A 10842-nucleotide genomic window follows, 5' to 3' on the forward strand; every position below is an offset into this window, starting at 1 on the left:
CCTTGTGCGCTTTTTGCTTCGTCTTTGATTTGCAACACTGTCCAATCTGACGATAAAGTGATCAAGAAAGTGAGCTAGAATCCGCCAGTGAAATCAATCCAAGTCTGCTTGTACTATCCCTGAAATGATATACACACAAGGGATCTAATTTGCACCTCCCTCAAATCAGATCCCTTGTGCGCTTTTTCCTTCGTGTTTGATTTGCAACACTGTCGAATCTGACGATAAAGTGATCAAGAAAGTGAGCTAGAATCCGCCAGTGAAATCAATCCAAGTCTGCTTCCAGAATCAAGGCCCCCGCCATCTCGCCCTTAGAGAGCCCACGTTGCCCCGCCTTTGTCGTGGACTCGTCGATTACCCAGCCCGTGAACCTTGCATCACCGACAAGATGTCTTCAATGGGAGCTGCAGGTACATACCGGACCCGATCATGCCGTCCCAAACCCGTTATCAGCAATATTTTTTGAAATGGGTAACAAAAATGACAGTGAAACTGTCTCTTGTCGCCGAACATGCCTACTCTGGCTCGTTTCTTGTTAGTCTCCTCTGGGCGTGATTCAGATTCACCTATTTGATTGAAGGGTTTTGTCCTGAGTAGTTTTGGGTTTAAACTCCGATGAGGCTTTTCTACCATTAAAATGTCGGGGTTTTATTGATGGATTGATAAGTCAGGGGTTGTGGTTGGGCATTTCCTTGGGTTCCAGACTTATTTTTCGCCCTTGGGAATGTACAACCTAGACGATTTGAGATTAAACGGGAATGGTATTGCTCTCCTTCGCAAACGTGCCATTTTCCTTGCAAGAAGAAAAAAAAAACTTCCTATCGAATTCATTCTTCTCAAAAGAGTATCAAGTTATAATTATTGTGCCGATTGAAATCACGCGGATAAGCCCTCATTGGTGGTATGTCCAAACTCTTAAATATGAGCATAAGCCGAAATAGTATTTATTGGCAATCTTGTTTGTGCTATACTCATTGTTCCGCGATCTGCTACCTTAAAGTACAATCTTTGATTTATGCTTGCTGTCTTCCACCATTGTTATATGTGCAATATTTGCCTGCAAAACACGGAATCCTTGTCATAGTCATGTTTGGCATGGGCAATTGCCATTGAACTAGGTTGGACCACACGAAAGATCAAATCTAGAACTTTCAACTAACCGTTCGAAATCGACAGGTCGATCTCACACAACCATTTTCTCATAGAAATGACAAGTCTGCCAAATTATGTAATGCCACGTAAAGAATTTGAATTTCATATTTGTCAGTGATGCCGCGAAGTTTTCGTTTGTTGGAGGAGTTAGAGGCCGGTCAAAAAGGAGTGGGCGACGGTACAATCTCTTGGGGGCTGGAGAACGAAGACGACATCGAATTGACTCACTGGACTGGCATGATCATTGGACCACCCCGGGTAAGGAAACAGTCCGCGTGAATGAATCCCATTATGAATCCCCTTTATGTACTTAGTAATCACGAAAGATGGTCGGAATCGTGTTAGAATCCTGACCTGCAGGATCTGTCAGGCTTTATAGAACATTTTGTGTCTTGATAAACGGACTTTTAGAAGTATGGAGCGTGAGCGGGTTTCCCGCTAGATCGCCTTGCTTTGGGTCAGAGCAAATTTGAGTCCCATTTCATAATATACTGATCAGTCAAGCAATTTAAACCGTTGAAATTACGTGCAAACTACTTTTATAGCACTTTATTGGTAAGGTGCTTTCCCAAGTTATATTGTTAAAAGCTTGTGCAGTTGATCGATAGGAGGCCGAAGATTCAAACTTTATGTAGTTCTTTCCCTTTTTTTTGTTTTTTCTCATTGCTTCGAAAGCTGTTCGTTGAGGAAAAATGCCGCGAAATCTTCAATATTTGAGATGCCTGACGCTCGTCCTGGCATTGTGTAAGAAACTGTCTGGCCTCGGTTTAACCTCAAAACCGACAAAAGTAGATTTCATTTTTGTAGAGTGTTGAATGTATGGCGGAATCTGAAATATCTGAAGGCGACGAATCAGAAGCGAAAATACTTCATTCAGAGACCTCAGTAACGTACATTGATCCTAGATTTTCAGCTACCTACTATGAGCAAGTAAGAGGAAGTGTGATAGAAAAAGGTCACCGTTAAGACGCATTTTGAGTTATGTAAGCATTTTTACTCACTTGAGACTAAGAAGTATTATGCATGAAGGCCATCAGATCACCAACATTTCTCTCCATCTATGAGTCAAAATTTTTAAGGGGGATTCCAACAAATTGCATTATTTCAGACCAACTTTGAGAGCCGAATGTATAGCTTGAAAATCGTGTGTGGACCGGATTATCCCGTGAAGCCCCCGCAAGTCAGATTTACATCCAGGATTAACATGAACAGTGTGTCTCCCAACGGACAGGTAACGAACTAAGCATGTTGCCCATTTCCTCCCCCTATTCCGGTTATTGACCGTCATTCGTTTCATCTCTTTGATCAGGTTGATTCACGGGCTGTGCCCATCCTTCACCGTTGGCAGCGCGAGTACTCGATCAAGACTATTCTGCAAGATCTGCGTCGACAGATGATCTTGAAAGACAATATGAAGCTCACCCAACCGCCAGAGGGCAGTTCGTATTAATTAGACAAACCGATGATGAAGTCGACGACGAATCGCTCGCTTGAAGTCCTCAATTCCACCCGGACGGCAAATACGATCGGGGACATTCATTTGACAAGACCACGTCCAACCAGAGATCACTTATTGAAAAAATGTCGCTTTGCCATCCTATCCTCCTCCTCATCATTCTATCCTATCCTAATCAAGAACCCAAGTACTACCAACATTATTGTAATATATAATCTTCGATGCGTTTTTTTGAGGTCTCAGTAAAGAACACCCAGTGATATAAAAAAATCTCCTCCAAATTTCTGGTCAAACACTTGCTCTTCCCCCGACTACTCTACTACTCTCCAATCCTCATCTCGACTTGAAAAATGCATGTCTGACCTAATTCTCCAACTGCTACGTCTTTCAATTCATTTCTTGCCGAGTTGGTCACAAAAGAGCATACTAATTTTGATAGCCAGTCATTAGGTTTTCGTATCCAGGGCCCAAACAATCCTCAGGAGTCGGCAGATTTATTCAATTGAAATCCTCTCTTTTCGCTGTTTATCATGAGCTCCATGGAAGCTCAGATTTCTCCCCTGTCAACAAATCAAAGAGAGCCAATTTCAGACGTCTTCACTCGCGAAAATTGTAAAGCAGTCCAAACGACAACTGGCAGTGCTCAATTGGCAATCAAGTCGAATCGAGAACACAACTTGTTCTGGTCATCATGTCCTTGAGACGAAAAGTGTCGGACTCGCCTTCGGCCATGTCATCCGCGTCCAATGAGTCGTTCGTGTCATCCTCAAACTCGTCGGGTTGGTTTCGTAAGAGCTCCACATTGGCCGCTTTTGGATCTCGGCGATCCAGCAAGAAGGATCAACCCGACAATATCGTCTCAGCCGAACTCTACACTTGTTACAAGAAGACGTTGAAAAAGTTCGAGGGCGAATGTCTTTTCCATGTTTTCAACTCGCCTCCTTTGGAGGAGGCCGAATTCGAGGCCAAACCCGTGATTATGCTCTTGGGTCAATATTCAACGGGTACTTATTCCTTATGATGAATATCATATTTCTTATCCAATCCCAGTAGGATGATTGTTTCTTATTTTTTGTTACATTATAAAAAAAAGGAAAGACCACCTTCATTCGACATTTGTTGGGAGAAGATTTCCCGGGCATTCGAATCGGACCCGAACCAACCACCGATTGCTTCAATGTTATCATGAAAGGAGCGCAAGCCTCGGTGATCCCGGGAAATGCTGTTACAGTGGACCCAAGATATCAATTCAGGGCACTCAAAATGGTACCGTTTCGATGGAATTCCGTAGAAATACTGTATTCGAAGCATCTCAATATACCGTATACTCCCCTTTATAGTTTGGTGGTGGGTTCTTGAATCGCTTACAATGTTCGATCATGGACGCGGATATTTTGGAAAACATCACTCTCATCGATACCCCCGGGATTTTGGCTGGGGAAAAGCAATGCCTTCACCGGGGTTACGACTACAATGGGGTGGTTAAATGGTTTGCTCAAAGAGTGGATCGTATTCTGGTGCTCTTTGACGCCCACAAACTCGATATTTCGGACGAGATGCGAAATGCTTTAGGAGCGTTGAGTGGCCATTCCGAAAAGGTAATATTCATAGCAGATATCTTGTATCAAGTTTGACCCTCATTTGTTCCGAGTGCTTCTAGATTCGAGTGGTTTTGAATAAGTCGGACATGGTCTCACCCCAACAACTGATGAGGGTTTATGGGTCCTTGATGTGGTCCTTGGGAAAAGTCTTGCCCAATCCGGAGAGTGTCCGTGTTTATCTAGGCTCTTTCTGGGATCAGCCTTTGGTTCATGAGACTTACAGGGAGCTATTCAACATGGAGCACACGGACCTATTCGAAGATCTGAACGGTTTGCCGCGATTCGCCGCACTTCGTTTGATTAACGACTTCATCAAGCGCGCTCGTGATGCTCGAATCCAAGCTCTTATCATATCCGAATTAGCCAAGAGGATGCCCTCCGTATTCAGTAACTATGCTACATTGCTTTTTTCACATTTAACCACATATCTAAATGCGAACACTGAAAGGAGTCCATTTCTGTAAGGTTTTCTTTCACTTCTTTTAATGTGATTCGCGTCTTGGACGTTTCAAGAATATTGAGCAAACACAAAAAGTACTTGGTGTACTACATACTTACCAAACTCAAAGTAAAGTCTATAATAGGGATAATTTGTTGAAGTACGCCTTAGAGCATGTCACCACGAGATTGCAAAACATACTCTTTTCAGGAAAGGACAAGAGAAAAAAGGAGCTAATTGACAACCTGGATTTCATCTTCCAAGCCATTCAGGATGTACATGGAATCTCTCCCTCCGATTTCCCTGAGATCGAGCCCTTCAAGGCCAAATTGGAACGGGTGGATTGGTCCACTTTCCGTCAGATTGAGCGCAGCCAATTTGATCGCTTGCAGAAGATGATCAACGAGGACATGGCCAAGGTCATGCAGACCATTCCTTGCCATGGAACTCAGATCATTAAAAATAATAAGCCACCACCTTCGTCATCAAATCTAAATGGACCGTTAAGTGACTTGACAAGTGCAAAAACGCCCTTTAGAAAGGATGGTGAGTTTATCACGCGATGATTTGTCGACTATTTAGGAATTGTTTATTGAATTGATTTTTCATTCGATTCATTCCAGATTCACTTGAAGAGAATTACAACTGGGATTTGAAACATCGGAGCGAAGGAGGCTGGCCGGTCGAGAAACACGTGTGCTACTCCTTGTGGAGAAAAGAGTTTGAAGATCTTTCCCCATTTGAGGGAAATATCAGCGGAGCTTTGGCGAAAAGTGAATTGACCAAGTCTAAGCTTCCGAATGTGGTTCTATCGAAGTAAAGCGCATAAAATCATCTGAAATGTAGGGCACTTTGTTTTCAACATTTGCTGTTTTCAGGATATGGATCATGTCGGATGTGAACAAAGATGGAATGTTGAATTCAGATGAGTTTTGTTTGGCCAAATTTCTTTTGGAAGAGAAACTTCAAGGCCGAGATTTACCCAAAGAGTTGCCTGATTTTCTGTTACCTCCGATCCCATCCGATGAAGAGGAGGCATCGTCCATCTCTCATTGATATTGCGTGTATTATAAATACTGTTTTTGTGCACTGACGTTGGTCCAATCATAAATATTTCCTTTCGGTTTTCGGGACGTAAATTCAATCACTTTTCCGCTATTATCTTGGTAAGTCTCCTTATCAGAGTATTTTTCCAGAATCCTTTTTCGAGCGGATATGAGAGAAGCTCGATGGAGCATTGCCACAGTCGGCGAGCAGCCATTTAACAGAGTAGACCTCGGTATTGTGTGAAAAAAGAAAAACATGGAGCAAAAGCGTTTGGTAATCTTGGGCTTTTTCCTTGGAATTGTTATCATTCATGTGATAGCGGAACAAGACACCAAGGCACTCAAATTAGATGTTACAAAAGTGACTTCTACTAGTGTCTCACTTCGACAGACTTCGAATTCCATAGCTCGTTCAGCATTCAATCGAGTGGATCTCAAGATGATCGGGCTTTGTGATGGGATCTCATTCAATGAGAACTGTCCTTGTTCGCACTATCTTTACAATTCCCTTGAGAGACAACGTTCAGCGTGGCTCGTGAAAGGATTAAGACCCAATTTTGAGTACAACGCAACCTTGACATTTGGCAACTTCAGTACCATTATAGCGTCGGATACGTTTCAATTTCAAACTAATCTTACCATCGGTCTTAAGTTGGATGATATTGTGATTAAGGCATTGGCCAATCGATCCGTCGAGGTGGCGGTCACCAATTTGACTTGTGCCAGACAATCCGGCTCATTTGATCTTGACTTTGAGATCGAAGCGACGAACATTCCCCATAAAATCTTCACCGCCGATGAATTGGCCAGCCAACTTAGAATTGTGTTCTTGATGGAGGGAGAGCTTCTTCCTGGGACCAAATACAAAGTATGTACTCTTGCCCAGCAGAACTACAGGACAAAGAAGTTTTGTCAGGCTATTACAATTCCTGATAGTGCTCCATTTGAACCGCCGAGCATTGAACCATACCCAAAATGGTCACAAAATATAGTGGGGTTTGATATAATTGCCCCACCAAACTATCATTCGATGAAGATCACATCGTACGGCATTCAAGTATTTTCGAAGTGCGCCATTCTGGATCAGAATTGTGGGAAAACCATGTGCGAATATCAACATTTCATTGATTTGAATCTAGCATTCACCTCAAGAAAAATGTATGTTCCATTCAACAATTTGCCATTGGGACCCAAATATCTGATCCACGTGTGGGCCCAAAATGATTTGGGCTTGGGAGATCGTCCCGGAGCTTTTGAGTTCCAAAATGATCTCGCTCTTTATCGAAGCGAAGCCAACTTTGTCTTGTCTGCAGGCGATGACTACGTTCGTGTTAGTGTCCACCCGATGTGTCCTTACTTGGGGCAAGATCAGTTCCATATCTGGATTCAAACCCAAAATAATAGATATACTTGGACAAAAGTAAATGAAACGGATATGGAGTACCATGCAAACTTAACCACAAATTCATTGTCCCATACTTTCAATGATCTTGAGATAGGAAGGAAATACCGGGTGTGCGTCCGTGCCCAAACGGATAAGGTCAAGGGTAAACTTTCGTGCAAAGTTGTTGCCTTGCGATGTACTCAACTCGATCAACCCACTCAATCGCTGTCACAAGTGCCATGGTCGGTTGGAAAAAGCTTCAACCCATTCACTACGGTTCGTCTACTCATTCCGGCCAACACCTTCAACGGAACTGGAACCGGGATCAAGCAATATGTGGTCCATTGTCCCGCCCAGTATCATTGGGGTCAAGCGCGTGACGATGATGTCCATTGGAACGAGGATTCAATCGTGGATGTCGATTTGAACACACCCGGGTGTCAACTGAGCTTGGCCGTCACGGCCATTGCCTGTCAGAACAATCAGACTACGACCAGTATTTCAGTTCAAACTGAAACCATTCCGGAATTTGAGCCAAATGCACAATTGAGTCATGACTCGGGTGTGATCACCATTGAATTAGAAGAGGATGTTCGGGTCATTCAATATCTGTCCAATTTCACCACTTATTTGGTTGGGAACCTGAATATGCCTTTACCCAAGATTTTCGATCCCAGCCAGCCATACCCAGATCAAAACGTTTCTCGAAGCCAATTCTCATTTCCGGTGGATCTGAACATCCAGCTTTACCAAATCGAGCGGAGGATCTCGACATTTGGGAATGTTCTCACGCACATTTACAATATTTCCTCTCAGAACTTGGAAAACAACTTTGACGACATACAAGGTGGGCCATCATTAAAAAAGATAAAAATTAGTCGGTAATCACTGTTCGCAAACTGGGTCCAAGACAGGGCAGTAGTAATGAAATCATAGGCAGCCATTTCAAAGTGATTAGATTCCGTTTTCTTAAACGGAATGGCAAAGTGTCGCATGAGCTCATCTACGCACTGGCCTTTGTAGAGCCAATATTGCAATTAATCTGAATTTTTATGCTTTTTCTATGTAATTGTATCGAATCCATTGATACAAAACCACCTTTTTTCATCGAATTATCCATATTATAATGTTTAGTACCCTTCTGTCTTTGTAGAAAACATATTCGACAAATCATTAATCGGATACGTGGCCCTCGGTTTTCTTGGACTGCTTGTCGGAACAATCATTTTGAAAAAGTGTACGTGGTTCTCAGTGTGGTCTTCTCTTCCTCGATCATCCAACCTTGATCGAAGCGTTCAATTGTTGCAGGATCCTGCTCGTCCTGTTAGTGTAGAAGAACTAGCTCAAGGATCATATGATTCCAAGCTCCTTGAATTCATATTTGATTGCATTATTCGACGGAATGAGGAGGTAACTGCTAGCCTGACTCACAAAGAGGCCGACTTCTGGGAAAGTCAATCACCATCATTGAACCAGTCAAAAGACAATCTACCATACGACCACTCTCGTGTCATTCTCAAGACATGTGTTCAATCGTGCACTTACATCAACGCCAGTTGGATTCGAAATATGACGCATCAACCTAGATACATAGTCGCCCAAGGACCTCTCGACCATAACATTGAGCATTTTTGGCAAATGGTTCTAGATCACAAGATTAAATTCATCATCATGTTAGCAAAAACCAAGCGGAATGGTAAGCTCGAGAAAACAAACTCACTCAAGTAATTTTGTCAGAAATGTTTATTTTTTTTTAGACCAGACTGGGACAAGTTTTGATCAATATTGTGCCCGCTATTGGCCCTCCAAAGTGAGATCGAGCGTCAATCATGGAGAGATCAAAATTACCCTGGAGAAACGCGAATCCATAGATGACTCTTTGGGGCTGATCAAGAGAACATTGTTGGCATCATCATGTGGCAACTCTTTGAAAGTCATTCAATATCAACTCACTTCTTGGCCTGAGCACACCATCCCTGAAGGCACAAATACGCTTTTACTTATGCAGGAGATTTTGGGGCTTTTCATGAAAACCAACCCGCACTCGCCAGTGCTAATTCATTGTTCAAATGGTGTTGGGCGAACTGGGATTCTAATTGCGGTAAATGAACTGATCTTTGAAGTTGAAAGGGGTGTCAAGCAAGTGGATATCGCCAAATACGTGCTTCAATTGCTCGGGAATAGGCCCCACTTGGTAAGTTCGCATGTCAAAAAACACAGAACAAGTATGAGAAAGACGTGGGTGGGAGTATTGGATATCAAATAATTGAATGTTATGCTCGTTTTCAGATTGAAGACGCCGGTCAATACCAGTACATTTACGATTGCTTGGCCAGCTTTGTCGCTTCAAGCAGAAGAGAAAACTATGAGCGATATGTATACAATGAACAAGACAGTGACGACGACTATGTATACTTTACATAAAGAGAGAGCCTTGTTTTATAATCTTCATATCATCCAACAAAATAATTCATGATTGCCGCCGCATGTTAGGTGGCATAAACCATAACAAAACGATCAAATGAAAATTGATGCAAATGCTGTATTCGATTGTATGTAGCTGAATGAAAATATTTTGTTTGCACGCAAAGTGTAAGGTAAGTATTTCTGGTTTATTGATCTTGATGAGGAGATGCTTTTTTCAAGTTGCTCAACTGAGCTGCTGAATGCTTTAATCATAAACAAGGTGATACACAAGCTTACCTTTTGGAGAAGGATTAGACATAGCGTACGATAAAGACTAAAAGTTATTTTTTTACAATATTTGAATCACAAGCACAGTCTGATATACTACCATTTGATATCAAATTATGCTTTAGAGACGAAAAATATGATGGGTGAAATCACTTGTTTCCAAGCCACCTTTCAGTTAGGTAATCGATTGATCGGCTTAACTTTCTCACTGATACATGAAAATTCTAGAGAGAGTTTTAGTTCGATGGTTGCACAGGCGATAAAAAATATAAGTTTCTACCCCATACTTTGAGTGCATTAATCATTGGTCCAAAAAAAGCCTTGGTAACTCCAGAAATTTGGCGCCTTCTTATTTAGAGCAAGGACAAAGCTGGAAGGGGAGAAATTGGCAAATTTTGCCCTATGAACCGATTTGATTTCACACAAACTGCGCTCTGTTTGCCAACACTACGGTTGGACATTTTTCAACTCAATCAAGCGTCTGTGCCAAAGGATATTTTTCACTCTGTTTGTGCCCTCTTCGGATTATGATTTGATTGCTTCTGACTTTGGATGCAAGCATTAAATTGTGCACAAAATTGGAGAATGGTTGCTTAATCTCCAAAAGCCCAACTTAAAAGAAGAATGCAAGTTACCAAACAGAGCAAGATTCTGTGGACTCTGTAGTCAATATGTCAACCTCTCCCACCTCGTCATGGGGCCAACCCAGGACTGTTTTAAGTACTTATAATGCATCAAGCAGACTATTTACTAATACAGGTCGTTTTCTTGCGGACTTCCTCACCGCTACCGGGAATGGGATCCCCAGCAGTTCAAGACGGAAAAAGATCTTACTTGCTTTTACATTCACATAATATTTGATCCACCAACGAATTAGAGTTGGCGGATGTGGCTAGCCCTTGAATGTAGGGTTGATCAGGTATTTTGATCAAAAATTGTTAAAGTTTGACTTAAAGGATGTTACTGGATGAACACCTACATACTCTCTACGAATGTTTGAGGGCAGCAAATTAAACAATGAAGGAACCCCAGAATTAAGAGAGTTAGACTTTATTGTTTTAACTAGCCTG

General features: G+C 42.2%; 3 protein-coding genes across 3 annotated transcripts; all 3 read left to right on the forward strand.

The window, feature by feature from the left end:
• Nucleotides 1-203: 203 nt before the first annotated feature.
• On the forward strand, nt 204-2983 carry LOC131885544 (ubiquitin-conjugating enzyme E2 variant 2-like). Its single transcript, XM_059233612.1, has 4 exons — nt 204-410; nt 1268-1410; nt 2261-2383; nt 2462-2983. The coding sequence occupies exons 1-4, from the start codon at nt 389-391 to the stop codon at nt 2600-2602; spliced, it is 429 nt and encodes a 142-aa protein (XP_059089595.1). The 5' UTR covers nt 204-388; the 3' UTR covers nt 2603-2983.
• Nucleotides 2984-3120: 137 nt separating this feature from the next.
• Nucleotides 3121-5774, forward strand: LOC131885540 (EH domain-containing protein 1-like). Its single transcript, XM_059233609.1, has 7 exons — nt 3121-3612; nt 3702-3874; nt 3949-4206; nt 4269-4596; nt 4859-5194; nt 5272-5464; nt 5527-5774. The coding sequence occupies exons 1-7, from the start codon at nt 3300-3302 to the stop codon at nt 5702-5704; spliced, it is 1779 nt and encodes a 592-aa protein (XP_059089592.1). The 5' UTR covers nt 3121-3299; the 3' UTR covers nt 5705-5774.
• A 174-nt stretch (nt 5775-5948) lies between these two features.
• LOC131885538 (uncharacterized) lies at nt 5949-10063 on the forward strand. Its single transcript, XM_059233607.1, has 4 exons — nt 5949-7925; nt 8232-8774; nt 8836-9272; nt 9368-10063. Exons 1-4 carry the CDS (start codon nt 5951-5953, stop codon nt 9500-9502), a joined length of 3090 nt encoding a protein of 1029 aa, XP_059089590.1. The 5' UTR covers nt 5949-5950; the 3' UTR covers nt 9503-10063.
• Nucleotides 10064-10842: the final 779 nt, after the last annotated feature.

Source organism: Tigriopus californicus, chromosome 8, assembly GCF_007210705.1.
Source record: "Tigriopus californicus strain San Diego chromosome 8, Tcal_SD_v2.1, whole genome shotgun sequence".
NCBI lineage: Eukaryota > Metazoa > Arthropoda > Copepoda > Harpacticoida > Harpacticidae > Tigriopus > Tigriopus californicus.